This window comes from Nuphar pumila, chromosome 6 (assembly GCF_984573655.1).
Source record: "Nuphar pumila chromosome 6, dmNupPumi1.hap1.1, whole genome shotgun sequence".
NCBI classification, from domain to species: domain Eukaryota; kingdom Viridiplantae; phylum Streptophyta; class Magnoliopsida; order Nymphaeales; family Nymphaeaceae; genus Nuphar; species Nuphar pumila.
The window spans coordinates 5,650,482-5,675,843 of record NC_143254.1 but is presented as its reverse complement, the minus strand read 5'-3'; the positions used below and the strand labels follow the sequence as shown (position 1 = coordinate 5,675,843).

General features: G+C 36.7%; 1 protein-coding gene across 1 annotated transcript in view; it reads right to left on the bottom strand.

Moving 5' to 3' along the window:
• Nucleotides 1-6,833: 6,833 nt before the first annotated feature.
• LOC149833745 (DNA polymerase zeta processivity subunit-like) overlaps nt 6,834-25,362 on the bottom strand; it is a 36,452-nt gene continuing 17,923 nt past the window's right edge. Inside the window, exons 6-7 of the mRNA XM_090010994.1 lie at nt 7,310-7,499; nt 6,834-7,169 (exon numbers count right to left, since the gene is read on the bottom strand). Of these exons, the coding sequence (XP_089867120.1) occupies nt 6,973-7,169; nt 7,310-7,499 (387 nt within the window). The 3' untranslated portion in view covers nt 6,834-6,972. The remainder of the gene's footprint in view (nt 7,170-7,309; nt 7,500-25,362) is intronic.

Genomic DNA, 25,362 nt, shown 5'->3' with positions numbered 1-25,362 from the left:
AAGTTGCGGGTTGTTTTCGATAAAGGGCGGTATTCGAAGCGACGGTTTTTAATTATTTAAAATGCAATCATTTAATTTGCGGGTTGTTTTCGAAAAAGGGCGGCATGGGAAAAGACGTATTTTTAATTATTTACAACGCAATCATTTAATTTGCGGGTGGTTTTCAAAAAAGGGCGACATGTTAAAGGACGTTTCCTTTATATTTGACTGACGACGTTGATTCCGTATCTGCGTTGCAAAGGTGGCATCGATATCTTCGTCCAAGCATGGCGCCGAAGAAGAGGACGATGGGAGCAATACGACCAGGCATGGCGCCGAATAAGAGGACGATGGGAGCAGTACGATCAGGCATGGCTCCAAAGAAGAAGACGATTAGAGCAATACGACCAGGCATGGCGCCAAAGAAGAGCAAGATGGGAGCAATACGACCAGACACGACGCCGAAGAAGAAGACAACAACTTCCATAGTACCAGCTTTAGCGCTTAAGACGTATATTTTATGAACCTTTTGACCGGTTTAGTCAACATTTGCCTTTTCATGTCGTATTTCGACTTGTGTTGTTTACTGTAGAAAATAATTTCAATGTCGAATTCTGAATACTACGCTCATGGTGCACTCAGTGCAACATCCACATACAAGGGTGGGCGGCAACGCCCTAACGAGGTCGTAGATGACATCGAGCAGATGCAAGATGAATTTGCAAACGGGAACACTATCAGTAATTTTGTACGTACGTAACCGCTATTATTTTCTAGGTCTTCGGTTTGTATGTTTTGAAGTTCATAAATTTTTGCAACCAAACAATATGTGATTTTGTCAATTATATTCAAAGCAACGCAACGAGCAATACAGTACGCATCATCACCCCTTATTTCATGGTATGTCTGGTCTGCCATTGTTTTATTTACTTTTATGTCTTACTCACTTTTCTTGTTGGTTAAACCTTACTATTTCGTACAACAGATGTACGTCCGGCGAAAGCCATACACCAGTGGATTCGTAGATGCACTACCTTGTTGGAACAACGATGATGAGTGCGTAGACTTTTCGAATTTTGAAAAGGTAAGTGAACAAACCACTTCTCCAAGGTTTAGTCGTTACATCTCCATCACAATATGTCTATGGAATTATAAATTACTGTATCGATTCACAGATTTTACTTCCTACACTGTGGCGAAATCCTGAACATTGGGTCTTATACGAGATGAATTTTGTGGAAAAACAAATATGGTGCTACAACTCATTGGACTGCCACAGTGGTGTAGAACGTGACACTATGCATTTGATAAGCTTTTGCCCATAGGTGAATCGTAGCTATTTGAGGTGGACCGGACTGTACTATATTTTTCCTTTATCACGGGCGGGATTCCTAAACGAGTATGTGGGTGTCGACATTGCTGAGTGGATGTTGCTCTGTGCTGACGATGCTCCTGTACAAAATAATGGGGTCGATTGTGGCATATTCGTAATTAAGCATATTGAAGCAATATACAAAGGAGAAGAACCTTTTTTCAACACTGTATGAGCTTTATATCCGCTGTTATTGGGGATTCCTGTTATATATTAGTTTCACATTACATATTTTTGTTGCAGGAAGATATACCGGAATTACGCGAGGAAATATGCGGAAATTTGATTGAGTTTAAAAAGAACTAGAGACAAAATATGTAATGTAAAACCTATCGATTGCTCTATCTGTACAACCTAACGAGCTCCGCCATCACCGTTCTTGCCCAACTACGGCGGTGCAATCGCAACATGGTGAGGAGTCGTAGGCAGTGGTGGAGTTGGCTGACGTGGAACTGTCGGCGGTGCAATCGCGGGCATTTAATTTGCGGTCGTCAGCGGTGGCGAGGGATGCGATCGATGCGCTCAGGGTGGCTAGCAGGATCTCGACGGCGTCCTCTTCCTCTCCCTCGCGAGGAGGAGGTTTCAGACTGGAGATATGTAGGAGAAGGACTTCCGGTAGGCAAATTTTGTAAGACTACAAATTTTGTAAATCTGTCTCCGTTGAAATATAATTTGAACATTAGAAAACACTTTTGTAAATCGTTGTACTGCTTCATCTACGAAAACTAAATCGTATCGACAAATAGTTTTGTGTTGTATGCGCTTAACTAATGCTAGTAATGTTGCTCTTCGGTAATTATTAATATTGTACAGCGAAAGATATTTTGTTGTTGTTCCGAAATCGTTGTATAGCTCGCATAACGAAAAAACGCGAAAATGGATTTCCGCGATTTGTGGTCCACAAAGGCACGTAATGTTCGCTTTGAACAAATGATGAAGTATTTATCGATAAGAAAGGTTTGTTCTCAGAAATCGCTGTGTTGCTGAACTTACGAGAATGAAATCGTAATATATATGCCCATCGTGAACGAATGTAGTGCATGGCTAGATGAGAGTGACTCGGGATGACCAATCTCAAACCCACACACTACGTGCTACCTTGCTTTGAACTACCAGGTCCAATCACATTGATTAGTTTTGAGAATAGCTCTATGACATGCCATTGTTCAATTTCATTAATGCGGAGGGTATTTTATTTGAGATTTGCTCTTTGTTTATTAAATATGTCGTATTTATTTAAAAACTGACAGAGGGTGATAGGACGTTTCATTAATATTTGAATGACACATCACACTGGTTAAGGATGTGTTCCACTTTGCTTCGCGAATAAAGAACCGACAAACCGACAATCCCTGCAAAAATGACTTGTTCTTGAATCGAGTGTATAGGCAACTTCGACGCAGTTGTGGTATCCGTGTAGACTTTTTTATATGTATGCAATATCATAATTAAAAAAAAAGTTGTTTAAAATTCAATAAATTTTTAAATTCATACACAAGATTTCATGGAAGTAGTAGTGAAACTGACGTTAGACCACCATTTCTCAACAGCAAACCCGTCTTATCGTTGTGTACTATTTGTAATTACGAAAGCGACATTAATGGCTCTTGTTCACCGCATTCATCTCGAATCTCTTCTGCGATTTTCATTCAGTGCGTGCCAGCAATAGGGCGATGTTTAAACATCAAACATTTCATAACGATGTTGACTATTATCATTTCGAACATTAGAAGACTCTGTTCATTGCATACAACGCAATGTAATTCTGCGACTGTCAATCATGCGGGTTGGGCACCGTTGGTCGTTGCCTTTTAGATCCTCGTGGCGGCTCGGTTAGTTTCGCCTCCGCAATTAGAAAAGACGTCAATTTTTGGCAGAGTTCTTCGCAGAATCCAGGTATATCAACCTGCAAAAACAAATTATAATGTGGAACCAATAGGCATGCATTTAATCACCAATAACAGAGGCCAAGAAATAGCATACAACGTCGAAACAGGGTTTTGCACCATTGTATATCGCTTCAATGTACTTCAATACAGATACGCCACAATCAACGCCATTATTTTGTATAGGAGCATGGTATGTCGTGCTATAGATCCACTCACTAACGTCGACTCCCAAAATGGCTTTGATGAAACCGATCTGAGAATAATGCGGCCGAAAGTAAATTCATGACTCCAGTACACGATGTGATACTCATATAGATGAAATCTTACGAGATGGAAAATGTCAAGTCGTAAACCACTGTTAACTTCCAACGAATTGTAACACCATAGTTGTTTTTCGTGTAAATCCATCACGTATAAGACCCAATGCTTTTCAGAATGCCAGAGTATAGGAATCAATATCTACAAATGGATCGTAAAAAATGTTATTAGCACTGTTGTGTTGTAACCTTGCACTCTAGGGTTGTTTATTTACTTTTTCATTAGACAAAAGGTCTCTGCAATGATTATTGTTAACCCAATAAGGTAAGTCGTCTTTAAATCCACTGGAGTATGGCAAACGGCGTAACATAGTCTGCAAACCAAAACCTTGTTAACAACAATGTTAACATACGAATCAACTGGACTAAATCAATAACCAAAAGCAACATAAATGACAACTGATATACCATGAAATATGGGCTGACGATGCTTATAGTCTTGCTTGGCGCGTTGCTTTGAATATAACTGATGAAATCGGATATAGTTTGTTTGCAGCAAATATGGTGTTGTTAACGTACGTACACATGGCTTACGTATATAGACAACTACTATTTTCATACGAACAAAATTATTGATCATGTTGCATTGAGCGAATTCATTGTGCATTCTTTTGATGTCTTGCAAGAGTGATTGACTAAGTTCTCGCCCAACTTCGTCGGTGGATGTTCTACTGAAAGGAACAAGGACATTGCAATGAACGGTATTGAAATTACATTATAGAACACACAACACAAATCGCAAATACGGCATGAAAGAGACGGATTTTGATAAAAATGAAGACAACGTGTAGACAATATACGCATGATTCGCCATTGTTGGTCGTGTCGCTGTCTTCCTTTGCCTCACCGACCACAAATTTCTATGTAGCTGGTTACATGTTCGAGGAAAGAACTCCAGGTTTATAAAGGAAGCGTCGGTTTGACTATTGTTGGTTCATGCAGTAGAAGATAAGCACACCGTCCAGTACTTGTGCGACTATTTATGAGCCAAAAGATCTACTGTTCAACCACCGTGATCAATGAATAATGTATGATAAAGCAACACATTTACGATACATCCTTTGCTGTCTGTATACAACGCATATGTGTATTGTGATTTGTAAACAACAAACGTTCCGTTCCTTACTAGAACAGCCTATTGGGGACCTATTTCCCTTTCCTCGTAGAGTACTGTGGAACATGCAAGGCCTGTAAGTAGTACATCGATTGGATGAGGTGGTCTTATGACCTCGATCAATACAGACGAAGTAGAAGAGGAAAGAGAAGAGGAATAATTGCCATAGTCCACTAGATTTCAAGAAGGCCTACCTTACTGGGATAACTGTAATAATTACGGAGACCTTTTGTCTAATGAAAAATGAAGTAAACAATCCTCGAATGCAAGCTTACAGCAAAACAATCCTAACACCATTGGTGGACCGATTTGCATATATTGATTCTTACACTCTAGCAATCTTAACAGCATTCGGTCTTATAAATGATGGATTACAATGAAAAACAATTATGGTGTTACATTCAAAGCTGTTTGTGACTGGTTTCCCTCCTTATTCAATTCCGTAGCAGAATTCCAAGTGCGCCGCCTAATCATGATGAGGTTGTCCTTCGTATTCGCTAGACAATGATTTGTAGTAGTGATCATCAGCTGAATGACGATTTAATTGTCCGGAAGTGTAAGCTTCGATTTGTGGCTATCGCTTGAAGCTGCGTAAGTGGATAATATACTTGTGCAAGGGTGTGGCACACCCATCGCTGGATAGTTTGTGCTGTGAGCCTATCAGCGATTTGTGGCTTCTGCAGGAAGTCAATTCATGACATCACCAAATGGCCATTTGTTGTTATCGTTGAATAGCGATTTGTGACATCGCAACATAGTGATTTGGGGGTATTGTTGGAATGTTAATCTTAGCGGGCTGAGAAGGGTTGTTCAAGTAAGTTTTATTGGGCCATTAATGAAGGTTGTGATTCATTTTATGATCTGAGTAAGCTTTCACCTGCATTTTTCAGGTAGGTGGTTGCACAATGTTGAACTCGAGTAATGATAATAAAAAGAAATCATTTTATGATCAAAGTTTTTTTGGTTGATTTAAACAAGTTCTTTATTTATTGAATTGCGATTTACATCCAATAAATAGAATGTGTCCCAACATAGCTGTCAATCTACTTTCAAGATAGTGTCATGTTTACAAGTTATAAATGGAATACTTGTACAGCGCAAACCTCCTCCCAACATTGAAATAGAAAATATAAGACACATACTACAAGTTTCACAAGAAATGCAAACCTTCTCCCAACATTGATTACATACCAAAAGACTTCTAAAGCGCAAACTACGATAAATAAAATAATAATTTATTTAACAAGAAATTTATAACTTAAGGCGATTTATCATGTAGACCCAGCGATTTTTCTTGTTGATAAGGGCTTAAAGGATTATTAGTTGGGAGGGGCGAGCATGCACCATAAAAAAATTGTCAAGAAGCACAAGTATAAAGAAAAACAAAGGGCACTCATAGCTTGTGAACATGACACTATATTGGAAGTAGATTGGTAGCTATGTTGAGACATATTCTATTTATTGGATGTAACTCGCAATTCAATAAATAAAGAAATTGTTTAAATCAACCAAAAACCTCGGATCATAAAATGATTTCTTTTTATTATCATTACACAAGTCCAACATTATGCAACCACATACTTGAAAAATGCAGGTGCAGGCTTACTCGGATCATAAAATTAATCGCAACCTTGATCAATGGCCCAAAACAGCTTACTGGAACAACCCTTTTCACCCCGCTTGGATTGACATTCCAACAATACCCGCAAATCACTATGCTGCGATGCCACAAATCGCTATTCAACGATAACTACAAATCGTCATTCAGTGATGCCATGAATCGACTTCCTGCAGAAGCCACAAATCGCATCTTCTTAAATTTGTACATGATTTAATTTATGTTATTTTCTTTATTGTTAGATTTAAAAAAAAATTGTACGAAGACTTCGGTTCTTACCCGCTTTCTAAAACTATTTTACCGCCACAGAAGCTCAGTGATGAGCGGGACTGGCTAATTGGAAGACTCGAGGCTTTGTGACTTGGTGGCTTAGATTCTGACCTATGTGTAGGATTACATTGAGTCGATTTTAAATTTAGAACTTTTGATTTACTGATTAAATAAATGAAGTTTAATTATTATTTTAATTAACTCTATGCATGAAATAGTTTATGGGATAGATATATTAAATATGTGATGTACCCCGGGTCCGTGGAAGGTTTTCTGCAATTGTTTTAAAAAAATCATAATTTTTTTAAGGTTAGTTGGAATCGTTAGAAGAAGTCCATTCCTACATTATCTGAACATGGAAAACAGTTGCGAATTGTTGAATCCTCTGGGACAGAACCACACCTATCTCAGCTTTATGATTCTGTTGGCTGTGGGTGCTCCAAGTACAGCTGCAAGTTCAAAGGTTCACTATTCATTGACTTGATCGGTGTAATCGTTGGTGGATGTTGCCAGTGCTTAGTGTCTGTAGGGATCCACATCTGGGCTTCCTTGCTATCATTATCGGCACATGGTAAAGAACGAAAGTAAGCTGTAATTTCCCACTGGCAATCTGTTGAGGAGGGAAAAAAGAAAAAAAAATAGTTGATATTCAGCCCCCTTCATAAGAACCAGAAGACAGACATGTTACTGTTCAACAAAAACCTTATGAAAATGCAACATTCAGAAAAGGTTCAAGGAAATAGCACCTACCCTCAGGGAGAGCCCTTGTAACAGGTTCAGTCACTGAAAGTTTTATGAGAAAGGACCTCAAAGCAAACTCCATATCTGCTGCTTCAACGTTTGAGTTGAATGACTGGTTCAGAGATAGCTTGAAAACAAATTTCTCAGCAGGAATATGATCTTGGTTATAAAAAATAACCACTATCCTCTCAACCAATCCCTAACCAGAAACATAACACAGGATTTATGTACAATTGATTGTGAGATCCTACACGCTAAGCATCTTACTTTTACAAGAATAATCGACATCCTCAAATTTTAACATGAAGATAAGAAACAACCAAATAAATTTACAGCCTTATTATACATGGCATAGCTCAAAGGCTATGTCACAGGTGCAGGTGCGGATGAGGGTGCGGGTGTGGATGAGGCGATGCGGCACTTTAAAAAACTTGGGTGCAGCGGTGTGGGGAGGATATATATATATATATATATATATATATATATATATATATATATATATATATATATATATATATATATATATATATATATATATAATTTTTAACAGTTTTAAGTTAACACTGTGTATATATATATATATATATATATATGGACTTGATTAGGGTTAACTGGATCTAATTTTGGATAGAAATGGACCTCAGTGTGGTTAACTTCACCTAACACAATGGAAACTGTGTCCAAGTGAGTGCGGGTGCGACGCAGGTGCAGTGCCCTGTTAGAAGAGTCCGTGTGACATAGCTCAAAGGACTCCGCTATTGAGACTGTGAAGTCTGCATCTAACACAGGAGATTTTGAACAATTTAGACAAGGAACAGAACAAGACATAACTAGCATGAAAGAGGGAAACTAACACCAATACAATTAAAATTATGTCCCAAAGGGCATGGGAGCAAAAAGCTTGGTTCATGCCTACAGAAACATCCTTCATGATATGATAAAGCATTACTTTTGAACTTTGTCTTCAATAACATTGAATATTTCGGAATTTAGTAGAGGTGCATCTCTCCTTCATATGATTCTTCTGTATGATTCATGCTTATCTCCACCAGATTATGAGTAAAGTAGAGCAATGTATTTGAAACAGTTTTGAATTAATCACTTCGACTATTACATCAGGAAGCAGTTCATCCACTAAACTTCTTGGCTGCCAAAAATGTCTTTACCTTTTCTCGTAGCAAATGCATTTTGGAAAGCTAAATCTACTGTATGATCCTTACAGGACCATGCCACCTGATCTATATTGAAAATGTAAATTCCACTACAGATTTTGCTCATATATCTAGAGTTCATTTGTCCAAAAAAACAAAACACATAACATGGAAAACATTGAGTATACGCCTAATTTTTTTCTTCATATGATTCTTCTGTATGATTCATACTTATCTTGTCCTCTAAATTGCAGGGTTACAAGTATGTGCCTTGGTTCATATTTTCAAGTTTCCAGAGTAGCATCTGCATATCAATTATCCCTCTAACAACCTCAAAAACATGTCATTAGCTGGCTCCACATTGAGTCCGAGCAATTGAGGTTACACAACAATATATGCATTTCTTACGACCTTCTTGGCTGTCCATAAAACTTATAGTTCCTAACTAGCGTATCGCCATTTCCTTTCACTACTGGCAAACCAGGGTGCGCCAAGAGATTAACTATATCAAACACCATCCACCACCATCTACCTAAGATGACATAGATGAATCCTTGGTACACACTCTCCACCAGATTATGAGTCAAGTAGAGCAATGTATTTGAAACAGTTTTGAATTAATCACTTCTACTATTACATCAGGAAGCAGTTCATGTTAAAATATGTTGTACATATATATATTTATATATATAGATCACGACACATACACATATATATATTAATTATATATATGTCTATGTGTCTATCTACATATATAAATATATATATATTTATATCTTTTGTAAATAGACCCATATAGGGGTAAAACAGTCTTTTTACTTCTTATCGCATATTGTATTTTTTCTCCTTTTCTTTTATTTCCTTTTTTTCTTTCTTTTTTATTTTCTTTATTCTTTTCCTTTTCCTTTTCCTCCTTGGAATGGGCCCCACCTAGGGGGACGTTGGAGCATCCAACGGTCATATTTATGACCGTTGGAAGGGCTCCAACGTCCCTCTAGGAGCCCTTCCAAGGCCTCCTCTTTTGTCTATAAATAAAGGGGTTTCTCCCCATTGTAAAGAATGCTTCTTTGAAGCCTTTTGAGTGGAATATATATTTTTCCTCTTCTTTTGGGTGCCTTACCACTTTAAGTGGTGTTGTTCTTTTGCCCATTAGTGGCTATTTGTGTATGTGCGTGCTCTCTTGTTTTGCTCTTGGAGACTTCATCCGGCACTTCATTACATGGTATCAGAGCCTTGGTTGATAAAGCTTCATCGGATCTTCTTTTGACAAGTAATATCCTTCTCTTTCGTGCATTTATATTCCTCTTCTACAAATGGCCAACAAGGATGCAAAAATCGACCTCTCATTCAAATTGGATGGGACCAATTATCGCATGTGGGCGGCCGCCATGGAAAACAATCTCAAAGGTAAAAAAACTTTGGGGTTATGTACGTGGAACCATTCCGGAACCACAATTGAAGTTGACTAAGTTTGAAGGTAATGAGGAAAAAGCTTTGAACGAAGAGGAAAAAGAGGGCTATTCTTGATTACTCTTCTAAATTAGAAGATTGGGAAAGTGAGCATGCTAAAATTTTAGCATGGTTCATGAACAATGTTGAATTAAAGATTTGTGCAAATCTCGCCAAATTCAAGAAGGCTAATGAAGCTTGGTTCTTTATGAAAAGCATGTACACTCAAAGAGACCTTGCTAGGCATTTCTTCCTACAAGAAAAGGTAAGAGCTACTAAACAAGGTGATATGAGTATTAGGGACTACTATAGTGCCCTATCCTCTTTATGGGATGAACTTGTCCTTCTCGAACCCCAATGGGAGGGTAGTGCTATTGTTATGAGGCAAGAGCAAATGGAAAAAGAAAGATTTTTCCAATTTATTCATGGGCTTCGCCCCGAATTTGAGCAACTTAGAGGATCCCTTCTCCATAGGGCCTTTACTCCTCTAAGTGATATTTTGGCCGACTTATGTCAAGAAGAGACTTGTTTGGCATTAAAACGAGATGTTGATGAAGTTCATGCCGTATCTAGACCCGGCAACAATGTAAGGCCATACAAACCACCTCATTTCTTCAAAAATAATGGTGGTGGAGGAAGGAAAATCATTTGCCATAATTGTAATGAACCGGGCCATATTCGTCCGGATTGCCCAAGATTTAAAAAGAAGGTGGCCTCCGTTGGTGAAGCTCCTCCAAATGAAGACTCAAAGAAAGATGGTGACATAAAAGAGTCTCTTGCTCATCTTACCGAAACTCTTCAACAATTCATGAAGATGAGCTCCTCTCAGTTTTCTTCTACACCATCCACTTCCGGCGCCGCTATCTCCTCCTTCCCAGGTATGACCTCTTGGATTCTTGATTCGGGTGCCTCCTTTCATATGACTCCGAATGCATCACTCTTATCAAAAACAAGTCTCAACAAATTTAAATCTTTTGTCTCCACTGCCGATGGAACATCCTTGGATGTTGAAGGCATTGGGAATCTTGAGAAAACTTATAATGAAAACAAAGAATTTTTTGTTCCCAAAATTCGAATTATTCCAAAACTTAATTTAAATTTATTTTCCGTTTCCCAAATTACCGATTTTGAATGTAATGTCACTTTTTCACCTACCCATTGCTATGTGCAGGATCTCCGGTCCGGGAAGCGGATTGGGCAAGGCCATAGAAGAGGGGATCTTTATTATATGGATTTTTTGTCATTGCCAACCAAATCATTTTGTAATCATGTTCAATCCAAAGATATTGAGACTTGGCATAAAAGACTTGGACATCCTAGTGTTTCTAAATTGTATCTCTTTCCTTTTTTGAAAAAATTTTGTAATACAAATACATTCACATGCAATGATTGTATCCTTGGAAAAATTCATTCGCTTCCGTATTCTCATAGTAATTTTGTGTAAAAAAGACCTTTTGAACTTGTGCATTCCGATGTATGGGGACCGGCACCCGTTCTGTCCAAGGGAGGCTACTCTTACTATGTTAGTTTTGTTAATGACTTTACTAGATATACATGGGTATACATTATTAAAAATAAATCCGATGTCTTTAATAATTTTAAAGAATTTCATATTCTTATTCAAAACCAATTTCAAAACAATATAGCTATATTTAGATCCGACTCTGGAGGAGAATACATGTCTAAAGATTTTCAAAATTATTTCAAAACAAATGGAATTTTACATCAACGATCTTGTCCTAAAACCCCACAACAAAATGGTCTTGCGGAAAGAAAACATAGACATTTAATTGAAACTACAAGAACACTTCTTGTTTCTAAAAATGTTCCTAAAAACTTTTGGGCCGAAGCTCTTCTTACCGCAACATATTTAATCAATCGTATGCCCTCTGCTTCTTTAAAAAATGTATCACCTTTTGAAAAATTATTCAAAATTACTCCAGATTTTAATAGATTAAGGATATTTGGATGTAAATGTTTTGTGCTTGTTCAAGGACAAGATAAACTATCACCTAAAGCTATTGAATGTGCATTCATTGGATATGGTGAAAATCAAAAAGGTTATAGATGCTATGACACTCGAAATAATAAACTCTATATATCAAGAAATGTAAATTTTCTTGAAGAACAAAATGGATTTGATGTTCACACATCTAGAGAAAACCTTGACTATTCCTTCCTATTTGATCTTGCTCCTAGAATTGAAACACCAGATGCAAGTACTTGCGATAATACTTGTGATGGCATCTCCCATCATAATGATATACTTCAGCATGGTAATGATTCTCAAGTTGAGAATCTTAATGAAATGAATGTATATACCCGGCGGTCAGGAATTGAACATCAACCTGCTCTTGAAAGATATTCTCAAGATCTCTCATTAGAAGAACCTATTAATGCACCTAGGAGATCTTCTCGTAATAGTAGACCTCCACAAAAATTTGTATCTTATGAATCTTTCTCACCTAATTATAGGGCTTGTCTCATGTTAATTCATTCATATCATGAGCCTACTTCCTTTAAAGAAGCTAAAGATCATCCACATTGGATTGAAGCAATGAAAGTTGAATTAGAGGCACTTAACAAAGCTCAAACTTGGAGTATTATTCCCCAACCATCAAGAAAAAAGGCAATTGGGTGTAGATGGGTATATAAAGTTAAAACCAAGTGTGATGGATCTCTTGAGAGATACAAGGCTCATTTGGTTGCAAAAGGCTATGCCCAAGAATATGGAATTGATTATGAGGAAACCTTTGCTCCCGTAGCTAGGATGACTAGTGTGAGAACTTTAATTGCCTTAGCCTCCATTAAACAATGGCCTATATATCAACTTGACGTTAAAAACGCTTTTTTAAATGGAAATTTATATGAAGAAGTGCTTATGGATCCTCCGCTAGGTCTTGAAATTGGTAAAGGAAATATTCTAAAGTTAAATAAAGCTCTCTATGGTCTTAAACAAGCACCTAAAGCTTGGTATGATCTTTTTAGCAAAGTAGTTCTTGATAATGGTTTCTCCTCATGTTATACTGATACTGCTTTGTTTGTTAAAAATTCTAATGATCACATTACAATTCTGTTATTATATGTTGATGACATGATTATCACAGGTAATGATAAGAGAGGTATTAACCTTATTAAGAATATTCTCAAAGAAAATTTTGATATGTCTGATCTTGGTTATCTAAGATATTTTTTAGGTATTGAAGTTGCATACTCTCCCAAAGGGTATGTCCTCTCTCAGATGAAGCTTGCCTCCGACATTATTGACAGATCTGGACTGACTGATGACAAGAAGGTGGAGACGCCAGAAATAATCAATGCCAAGATGAGAGCTAGTGATGGCACTCCTTTAGCTGATCCCACACCTTATCGTCAATTGATTGGGTCGCTCACATACTTATCCATCACTAGGCCCGATATTTCTCATGCAGTTCATAGTGCAAGTCAATTTCAGACTGCTCCCTCCACCATTCACATGGTTGCTGTCATGAGAATTATGAGATATCTGAAAGGCACCATAACAAAAGGATTATTCTTACCCTCTTCTTCACCTCTTACTTTACTTGCTTATACTGACTCTGATTGGGGTGGTTGTTAAAATGTATACACAAAAGCATTATTGTAAGTATAAATATATATACTTATATACATAGAGATACGTATACATATATTATATGTATACGTATCTCTATATATAAGTATATATATTTATACATTTTTCTCTTTTTACCCGATAAGGGTATTTTTGTCTTTCCACATTTTGCGCATATCCCATTTGGAATATGTTGTATTTTTTTCCTTTTTCTTTTTATTTTTGTAATTCTTTTTTTTCTTTTATTTTTGCCTTTTTGCACTTTCAAAAAGGGGCATTGGGGGTCTCCCCAATAGAGTCGTTGGGGAGCCCCCAACGGTCACAATTGTGACCGTTGGGAGCTCCCCAACGACTCCTTTGGGGAGCCCCCTCTTGCCCTCTTCTTTCTTGTATAAATAGGGGTGTTCCCCCTTGTTGTAAGACAAGCTTGAGAGTCTCAAGCATTTGCTTTTATATATTGAAATACATGCATTATTGCATGTTTATTATTTATACACTTTTTGTGTATTTTGTTCAAGTGTTGTGAGAGTGCTTTCGTGCACTTCTTTTATAAGGTTTTTATGCTTGTTTATGTATTGTCTCTTCGTAGACAATTTCACTTGGTATCAGAGCTCGGTTGGTGATTGGAGATCGTGAGATCCGCCTTTGTTCGAGTGCCTCGAAAACCGTGCCTTCGGATTTTTTGAGATTGAAGTGGTGGATCTTGCTTCTCAAATATTTTAGAAGGATCTTGTGCTAAGAAGAAGTTGAAACATCGTATTGGTACGTCTTTTTTCTTCTTCTCTCTACGTCTTAATGGGTGAGAAAGAGTCTCACTTTGCCCTTGGCTTCAAGTTGAATGGGTCCAACTATCATATTTGGGCCGGGAATATGGAGGCCCACAAAAAGGAAAAGGATTGTGGGGTTATGTGCAAGGAACAATTCCGGAACCGGAACCCAAGATAACCATAATGGACGGAAGTGAAATCAAGATTCTTGAGGGAGAGGAAAGGATCAAAGCTCTTGAAGAATACTCAAAGAAACACGACGAATGGGAAATGAAGAATTTCAAGATTCTTTCTTGGTTCTTCGCATCCGTCGAAACGAAGATTAATGCCAACATTATCAAATTCAAAAAGGCATCGGAAGCTTGGCATTATCTCGAGAAGATGTATACATCAAGAGACCTATCTCATAAGTATTATCTTCAAAAGAAGGCCCTCTCCCTTACTCAAGGTGAAATGTCTATTAGGGAATATTTTGCCGATCTTTCCTCTATTTGGGATGAGCTCTCTATGCTTGAACCAAAATGGAGTGGAGAGGCAATTGAACTCCGCCACAAGCAACTTGAAGAAGATCGTTTCTTCAATTTTTTGAATGGGTTGAGACCGGAATTTGAGCAAATAAGGTCATCACTTCTATCCTCATTTACTCCTTCTCTTGAAGATGTTCTCACCAAATTAAATGGTGAGGAGACTCGTATGAATTTATGTAAACAAGGACCAAGTGTTCTTATGGTTCCTTGTAATTATGAAGAAAATAATGAGGTTAATGCCGTATCAAGACCCGGAAATAATGTAAAGACCTATCGTCCTCCTCACTTTAAATTCCAAAATCAAGGAGGAGATGGTGGACAAAGAGGGAAGCGGGACTATAGCAAGACTATATGTCACTTTTGTAAAGAACCGGGGCATATCAAGCCGGTATGTCCCAAATGGAAGAAGCTCCTTGCTATGGCCACCACCGGCGCACCACAAAAGGAAGAGGCATCATCAAGTGGGTCACTCTCATTGAACCAAATTATGGAAGCCCTTCAACCTCTTCTCAAGGGAGCTACATCCGGTGCCGCCGTGTCTACTTCTTCCATTCCAGGTAAAGTCCCTTGGCTTTTGGACTCAGGTGCATCCTTTCATATGTCCCCAAACATGTTTTCACTTTCCGATTATTCAAAAAATGCTTCTCCATCCTTTGTTTCCACTGCGGATGGAACTTCTCTTGAAATTAAAGGAATAGGTAATTTTGAAACTCAAGATTTTTTTATTCCAAAAATTAGATTTATACCTAAACTTAATTTAAATCTTCTTTCTGTTTCTCAACTCTCGGATCATGGTTGTGATATTAAATTTTCATGTGATAAATGTTTAATACAGGATCGCCTGTCCGGGAAATTGATTGGGGAAGGCTTTAGAAAAGGCGATTTATACTACATGGAATCTCTTCGAGTTCCAAAATCTTTTTGTAATGTTGCCCGAAACAAAGATATAAACATGTGGCACAAAAGACTTGGTCATCCTAATATCACCAAGTTGTCTTACTTACATTTTGCAAAAGACCTATGTAAAAGTTCATTTTCTTGTAATGACTGTATTCTCGGAAAAATGAAAAGTTTACCTTTTGAGCAAAGAACTATGTTCTCATCAAAACCCTTTGAAATTGTTCATTCCGATGTTTGGGGACCGGCACCTGTTGTCTCAAAAGGAGGTTTTTCTTATTATGTTATTTTTGTGGATGATTTCTCTAGATATTCATGGATCTTTTTTCTTAAATTCAAACATGAAGTCTTTTCATGCTTTAGAACTTTCCATTCGATGATCAAGAATCAATTTAATAGTAACATAAAGATTTTTAGAAGTGATTCTGGAGGAGAATATCTCTCCAACCAATTTAAAATATATCTTGAAGATCAAGGAATCATTCACCAAAGATCTTGTCCTAAAACCCCCCAACAGAATGGGTTGGCCGAAAGAAAACATAGACATATTATTGAGACCACTAGAACCCTTCTTATTTCCCAGAACATACCAAAAAAATTTTGGGCTGAAGCTGCTCTTGCTTCTGTTTATCTGATAAATCGTTTGCCTTCTAGATTATTAGGAAAAATATCCCCTTTTGAGATTTTATATAAACTTGAACCAGATTATAATAGGTTACGAGTCTTCGGGTGTAAGTGTTTCATACTTACGGATAAGAATGACAAACTCTCTCCCAAGGCTATCCCCTGCGCTTTTCTTGGCTATTCTGAAACTCAAAAGGGATTTCGGTGTTATGATCTTCGAGAAGATAAGTTATGTCTCTAGAAATGTAACTTTTTTGGAAAATGAAAGTGGATTTGAAAAAAATGTTTCGCAACAAGAAAATTTTGATTATTCCTTCCTTTTTGACTTATTGTCTAGTAATGATGATATATCTAGTGATGATGATGTATCATCAAACCATGATGAGGACATTGAGGGTAATGTCGAAGAGCATAACCAACAAGAAGGCAGGATTTCAAGTGATCCAATAACATACTCACGTAGAAACCAAGACACCTTTAGAAGTGCTATTGATCAATATAGTGAACTTGTTCCTGTTCTCGATCACCGTAGATCTGAGAGGAATAGGAGACCTCCAACTCGTTTTGTCTCCTTTGATTCCTTTTCACCCCGATATAGGGCTTGTCTTAGTGCCATTCATTCTTATTTTGAACCTAGAAATTTTGAAGAAGCTAAAAAATGTATAGAATGGCAAGAAGCTATGCAAAATGAACTTAATGCTCTTAAAAGGGCTGAAACTTGGGATTTCGAAACTCTACCCATAGGAAAGAAAACTATAGGTTGTCGATGGGTTTTTAAGGTTAAAACTAAGAGTGACGGATCCCTTGAAAGGTATAAAGCTCGCTTAGTTGCAAAAGGATATGGGCAAGAGTATGGAATTGATTATGAAGAAACTTTTGCTCCTGTAGCCCGAATGGTTACAGTTAGATGTCTTATCACTATTGCATTTATTAAAAATTGGAATATTTTTCAAATGGATGTAAAAAATGCTTTTTTAAATGGTGATCTTAACGAAGAAGTGTATATGGATGCTCCACCAGGCATGGAGATCCCTAAAGATAAAGTTCTTCATCTTCGAAAGGCCCTTTATGGTTTGAAACAGGCCCCCAAAGCTTGGTATGACAGATTTACCAGTGTAATGCTGGAAAATGGTTTCTCCTCCTGTTATACTGACACTGCTCTATTTACTAGAAAATCTAAGGCAGGGATTGTAATATTGTTACTATATGTTGATGACATGTTAATTACAGGTGATGATGTTCAAGGAGTCAAGGGTATTAAGTTCGTCTTGACTTCAAAATTTGAGATGTCAGACTTGGGTTTTCTGACATATTTTCTTGGAATTGAGGTTGCTTATTCGCAACGTGGTTATTTTCTATCTCAGTCTAAGCTTGCTTGTGAGATTATTGACAGATCAGGGATTTCTGATGACAAAGTATGCGAAACTCCTGAAGTTGTGGGAGCAAAAATGAAGATTGACGACGGTGTTCCTCTAACGGATCCTACTCCTTACAGGCAGTTGGTAGGTTCTTTAATGTATCTTAGCATTACTCGACCCGATTTGTCACATGCTATACACATCGCCAGCCAATTTCAGCATGCTCCTACAACCGTTCATATGAGTGTTGTGCTTCGCATCATCAGATATTTAAAGGGAACGGTGAATAAGGGAGTATTCCTATCTTCTTCTTCTGAATTAAAATTGCTTGCTTATACTGACTCAGATTGGGGAGGTGACCCTAGTAACCGTCACTCCACCACTGGCTTTTGTATTTTCTTAGGAGAATCGTTGATCTCGTGGCGTTGTAAGAAGCAACAGAAGGTATCCTTATCATCCACTGAAGCCGAATACAGAGCCATGGCATCCACTACCATGGAAATTGTATGGATTCGACGCCTCTTGGAAGATATGGGAGTGCCTATCAGAGAACCAACTAAGTTGTGCTGCGACAATAAAAGTGCAATCTATATTGCCAAAAACCACACATTTCATGAGCGAACAAAGCATATTGAGATGGACTGCCATTATGTCAGGGAAGAATACTTGAAGAAGGTCATTGATTTACCATACGTGACGTCTGAATATCAACTTGCGGACTTCTTCACAAAAGCTCTTTGTTCGCCTAGATTTCATTTCCTCCTTGACAAACTTGCGGTTATCACACCGTAAGTTTGAGAGGGGGTGTTAAAATGTATACACAAAAGCATTATTGTAAGTATAAATATATATACTTATATACATAGAGATACGTATACATATATTATATGTATACGTATCTCTATATATAATTATATATATTTATACATTTTTCTCTTTTTACCCGATAAGGGTATTTTTGTCTTTCCACATTTTGCGCATATCCCATTTGGAATATGCTGTATTTTTTTCCTTTTTCTTTTTATTTTTGTAACTCTTTTTTTTCTTTTATTTTTGCCTTTTTGCACTTTCAAAAAGGGGCATTGGGGGTCTCCCCAATAGAGTCGTTGGGGAGCCCCCAACGGTCACAATTGTGACCGTTGGGAGCTCCCCAACGACTCCTTTGGGGAGCCCCCTCTTGCCCTCTTCTTTCTTGTATAAATAGGGGTGTTCCCTCTTGTTGTAAGACAAGCTTGAGAGTCTCAAGCATTTGCTTTTATATATTGAAATACATGCATTATTGCATGTTTATTATTTATACACTTTTTGTGTATTTTGTTCAAGTGTTGTGAGAGTGCTTTCGTGCACTTCTTTTATAAGGTTTTTATGCTTGTTTATGTATTGTCTCTTCGTAGACAATTTCACAGTGGTAACCCCGATGATCGTATTTCTACCACAGGGTATTGTGTGTTTCTTGGAGAGTCACTTATCTCTTGGAGGTGTAAGAAGCAACAGAAAGTTTCACTCTCTTCTACTGAAGCAGAGTATCGTGCGATGGCCACTACCACCACGGAGATCATATGGTTAAGAAGTTTGCTTAAAGATATGGGAGTCTCATTCTCAACTCCCTCAAAACTGTGCAGCGACAACAAGAGCTCTATCTACATTGCCAGCAATCACACCTTTCATGAAAGAACAAAGCACATTGAGATGGATTGCCATTATGTTCGTGATGAGTTCCTACGAGGCACCATTCAATTGCCTTATGTTCCAACCGAGTACCAGTTGGCGGACTTCTTCACCAAAGCTTTGCCATCGCCTCGTTTCTTCTTTCTCCTTAGCAAACTCTCGGTGATCTCACCGTGTGTTTGAGGGGGGGTGTTAAAATATGTTGTACATATATATATTTATATATATAGATCACGACACATACACATATATATATTAATTATATATATGTCTATGTGTCTATCTACATATATAAATATATATATATTTATATCTTTTGTAAATAGACCCATATAGGGGTAAAACAGTCTTTTTACTTCTTATCGCATATTGTATTTTTTCTCCTTTTCTTTTATTTCCTTTTTTTCTTTCTTTTTTATTTTCTTTATTCTTTTCCTTTTCCTTTTCCTCCTTGGAATGGGCCCCACCTAGGGGGACGTTGGAGCATCCAACGGTCATATTTATGACCGTTGGAAGGGCTCCAACGTCCCTCTAGGAGCCCTTCCAAGGCCTCCTCTTTTGTCTATAAATAAAGGGGTTTCTCCCCATTGTAAAGAATGCTTCTTTGAAGCCTTTTGAGTGGAATATATATTTTTCCTCTTCTTTTGGGTGCCTTACCACTTTAAGTGGTTGTGTTGTTCTTTTGCCCATTAGTGGCTATTTGTGTATGTGCGTGCTCTCTTGTTTTGCTCTTGGAGACTTCATCCGGCACTTCATTACAGTTCATCCACTAAACCTCTTGGCTGCCAAAAATGTCTTAAACTTTTCTCGTAGCAAATGCATTTTGGAAAGCTAAATCTACTGTATGATCCTTACAGGACCATGCCACCTGATCTATATTGAAAATGCAAATTCCACTACAGATTTTGCTCATATATCTAGAGTTCATTTGTCCAAAAAAACAAAACACATAACATGGAAAACATTGAGTATACGCCTAAATTTTTTCTTCATATGATTCTTCTGTACGACTACCTCATCCCCCAAAAAAGAATTAATGTTCTTTCAAAATTTTCAGGCTTATGTTTTCATTTTCTTTTAAGATGGCAATGATTATTAAAGGGCTATAATACTAAAGTTGTTCCACAATGCACACTGGAATTTCAGCAATATCTCTTATCCCTTCCGAGTTCAAACGAGCTCCTGCCAGAACTCAACACTCGTCAAATTTTGTGATGATCACTATTTATACACAAAAAAAAATAGAGAAGAGGGAGTGACCTTGGGGAGCTCCCAATTAGAGTCGTCGAGGAACTCCCTAATTACAAAAAAGAAAAAAATTAATAAAAAAAATATTATTTTTAATAAACAGTGTATTTATTACATATGAAAAGATAGAAATGCCCCTATAAGGCATTTAACTATTACAATACCAAAATATATATATATATACATACATAAGTATATATACACATATACACATATTTTAATACCCTCCTTAAACTTACGACGAAGTAACCGGAAGTTTGTTAAGGAGAAAAATAAACTGAGCAGGAAAAGCCTTGATGAAAAAGTCAGTCAACTGTTACTCTAATGTAACATATGGCAACTCAATGGTCCCTCTCATGTATTCATCATGAACATTATGATAGTCCATCTCAATGTGTTTGGTTCGCTCATGGAAGGTGTGGTTGCTTACAATATAAATCAGAGTTACCGGAAGCGCCTAGGTAAAAGGGGAAGCGCGAAACGTCGCACTTCCGAAGTGTGAGGGGAAGCGTCCCCTTTTTTTGAGAAGCGCACTTCCCCCACGCTTCCCCCCTCGCTTCTCCATTTTTTTATATTTTTTTCGCTTCCGGTTCGCTTCCTAAGTTGCTTCCGGTTCGCTTCCGAGACGGTTCGGAATTTTCTTCTAAGTGGTCCCACGCTTTCCCGCTTCCTAAATTTTTGAAAGTGCCTCGCTTCACACTCCCGCTTCCTGTATCGCTTCCCGCTCCCGCTTCCTCGACTGGTAACTCTGATATAAATTGCACTCATATTATCGCAATACATCTTCGAAAGTTTTGAGATTATTATCATCATGTATCTGAGAAGGCTTCTTAACCATACAAGCTCCATAGTTGTCGTAGTCATCGCACGATATTCAGTTTTTGTTGAAGATAGAGATATTTTTTGTTGTTTCTTGCATCTTCACGAAATCAAAAAGTCACCTAAAAATACACAAAAACCCATAGTTGAGACTCTATCATTGGGATTTTCTCCTCAATCAGCATTAGTATAAGCATGTAAATCTAATGAAGAAGATGAAGATAAGAAAACTCCATTTGTTATAGTACTATTGATATATCTCACAATTCTTAATTCAACACTCATGTGTATAGTGGTTGGAGCATATGCTGAAACTTGTTGACCAGGTAAACAGCATAAGCTATATCTAGGTGAGTGAGAGACCTAACAAGTTGGCGGTAAGGTATAGGATTTTTTAGCAGAGTCTCATCTTTCAACCTTAATTTAGCATTAATCACTTCAAGGGTTTCTATCTTCTTGTCATCTGAAATATCAGACTTAGTACAAATATCAGCAGCAAGTTTCATTTGAGAAAGAATGTACACTCTGAGAGAGTACGCAACTTCAATGCCTAAGAAATATCTTTAAAAGCCTAAGTCAAACATATCAAAAAAAAATATTTTTAATATCACTGACTCTCAGATTGTCACTTCTGGTGATTATCATATCATCTACATAAAGTAGAAGAATAACAACTTTAGAACTTATGCTTTTGACAAAAAGAGCAATGTCAGTATAGCAAGAATGAAAACCCAGTGGAGTCATTGCATTACTAAATTTATCATGCCAAGTTTTAAGAGTTTGTTTAAGACCATATAAATTTTTCTTAAGTTTAAGGATTTTTCCTTTTTCAATACAAAACCCCGACGGAGGATCCATGTAAACTTTCTTATTTAATTCACTATTTAGAAAAGTATTTTTAACATCTAGTTGGTATATGGGTGATCTTTTAATAGTTGCAATGGCTATGAGTATCCTAACACTAGTCATTCTAGCTACTAAGGCAAAGGTTTTTTCATAGTCAATTTCATATTCTTGATAGTACCCTTTGGTCACTAACCTAGCTTTATGTTTTTCTAAAGTCTCATCACTTTTGGTTTTAACCTTAAAACTCATCTTCATCCTATAGATTTCTTCCTTATGGGTAATGAAGTTATTTCTCATGTTTTAGCCTTTTCAAGAGCTTTAAGTTCTATATTCATTGCTTCAACCCATCGTGAAAGATTTTTTGTTTCATTATAATGTAACGGTTCATGATGGGAATGTAAAGCTATTAGACACGTTCTATAATTTGGTGTCAATGTGTAATAAGATGCAAACCTATTTGGTGGGTTGGAGACACTATTGAATCTTTTAAGAGAGGTTTCTTCTAAAGACGAATTTTGTGAATATTTTTCTAAAGCATTTAGAAGATTCCTTTGCTCTCGCCAGGTATATATTTGTATGGGTTTATCAATAATATCATTATTTCTTATAGATGATTATGCATTCTCATCATTTGAATGCATATTATCATTCAAGGTATTATCACCGTTATCGTTCAAAGAATCATCACAAGAAGTCAACTCTTCTTGTGGCAAGAGGTCAAATAGAAAAGTATAATCTACTTCATTATTTTCTTTGGTTCTCTCAAAACAAATTTCATTTTCCAAAAAGGTTACATCTTTAGAAAGATATAGTTTGTTACTCTTAGAATCAAAACATCTATATCCTTTTTGGTTTTCTTCATAACCCATGAATATGCATTCAATGGCTTTTGAAGACAATTTATCTCTTTTATGTAAGAGTACAAAACACTTATAACCAAAAATTCGAAATCGCTTGAAATTGGGTGTTCTTTCAAATAATGTTTCATAAGGAGATATATTTTTCAAGGAAAATGAGGTCATTCTATTTATCAAATACGTTGATGTTAGAACGGCATCGGCCTAAAAACTTTTTGAAATATCTTTAGAAATAAGTAGTGTCCTAGAACTACTTAACAAAATGGATTAGCCAAAAAAAAACATGGCATATTATAGAAACCACTAGGACATGACTTTTGATGACATGCAAATGTTTTGTATTTACTGATAAAAATGATAAACTCTTTTTCTCGTGTTATTCTTTGTGCCTTTTGGGGATATGCAAATAACCAAAAAGGCTATAGATGCTTTGATTTTAAAAATTAAGAAATTATATGTTTCAAGAAATGTGTTTTTCTTAGAAAAAGAAAAAAATGGATTTGAAAATCCTAAGGACATAACTAAGTATTCTTTTATGTTGGATCTAGTTCCAAATATTGGTGATTGTGATGTTGATCTTGATGAAGATCAAGGTATCGAAAATGATATGGTGAGTGAAGAAGAATCACATGACAACGAGATAAGTGAAGAAATCAGAATTGTATTCAATATTTCAAGCATAATAGTTCTAAACATCCATGTGCACTTGAAAAATATACTAATGAAAATCATATAGAAACACAAACTAGGTCATTGAGAGTAGCAAAACCCCTGAAAAAATTGTGTCCTATGAGTCCTTTTCACCTAAGTATCAAGCTTACATTGCATTGATACGTTCCTACATAGAACCCTCAAACTATGTTGAAGCAAAAAAACCTTCTGAATGATGTCAGTGCACATGCATGAATAAATTATTATTTTTATCAAGTTCTCTTAATTGTATTCATATCCCTACTAAGATGCACACAATTTAAGTTCATCTTTTTATTACAATTGTCCGCAGATACACCAAACGGATAAGAATTCCCGAAGTCAAGTAGAATTCTCTGGGTAACTTAGCACATAAATTATATTTTATTACTGGCTTCCAAACTTAGCCCTCGACCGAAACAGACTTTAGAACATTAAACCACTCATCTAATCTCGGGACACCAGGGACCACTTATCCATAAGTGCTACTTTTCTTGGTATACCAAAACAACAGCTATGTCTACATACCACTCCCAGGAAAAGTGGCGAAAACTCCCTAAAACCGTGGTCAAGAGGAAGAACCACAATATCGGGTTCAGCGGCAACAACAATGCACACGAAGTTTTTGTATCATTTCGGTTTTCCCAAAACTACAACTCCAAGAGTCTCATACTCTCGACGAAACATCTCAAAATGTACATTACACTGTTCTTTTTCTTTAAGTTATTATTAATAGTTGTTTCATTAATTTGCAATTCAGTATGCCAAAGAAGCCGTGAGGGTAGAATTAGATGTTTTAGAAAAAGTGAATACTTAGAATATCCAAGATATTTTCCTAAGAAAAAAACCCATAGGTTGTTGATGGGTTTATAAGATAAAAACCAAAAGTGATAGAACCCTTGAAAGGTACAAAGCTAAGTTATTTGCTAAGTGATACTCCCAAGAGTATAAAATAGATTATGAGGAAACCTTTGCACATGTTATTAAGATGACCACAGTTACAACCGTAGTAGCCCTTGCCTTTGTAAAAAAATAGCCTATATACCAAATGGATGTTAAGAATGTGTTGCTCAATGGTAAATTGGTTTAAGAAGTTTATATGGAGGCACTGCCTGGTATAGTTATTCCTAAAGGAAAGGCTTTTTGTTTAGATAAGGCTTTGTATGGCCTTAAACAAACTCCAAAAGCTTAATATGACAGGTTTAGTCAAGTTATACTTGATATTAGATTTCAATCTTGTTTAACTGACATAGCTTTGTTTGTTAAGATTTTTAATGCAGGTATTATTATTATTATTATTATTATTATTATTATTATTATTATTTATGTGGACGATATGATCATCACAGGAGGTGACAAATAGGGAGTTAAAAACATTAAAAGACTTTTCAAAACACATTTTGAAATGATTGATTTGAGATTTTTAAAGTATTTTCTTGGTATAGAAGTTGTTTATTCCTCTAGAGATTATTTACTGACTCAATCTAAATTTGATTTAAATATTATTGTCAGGTTAGGTATTTCAGATGATAAAAGGTTGATACTCTCAAAGTTGTAAATGTTAAAATG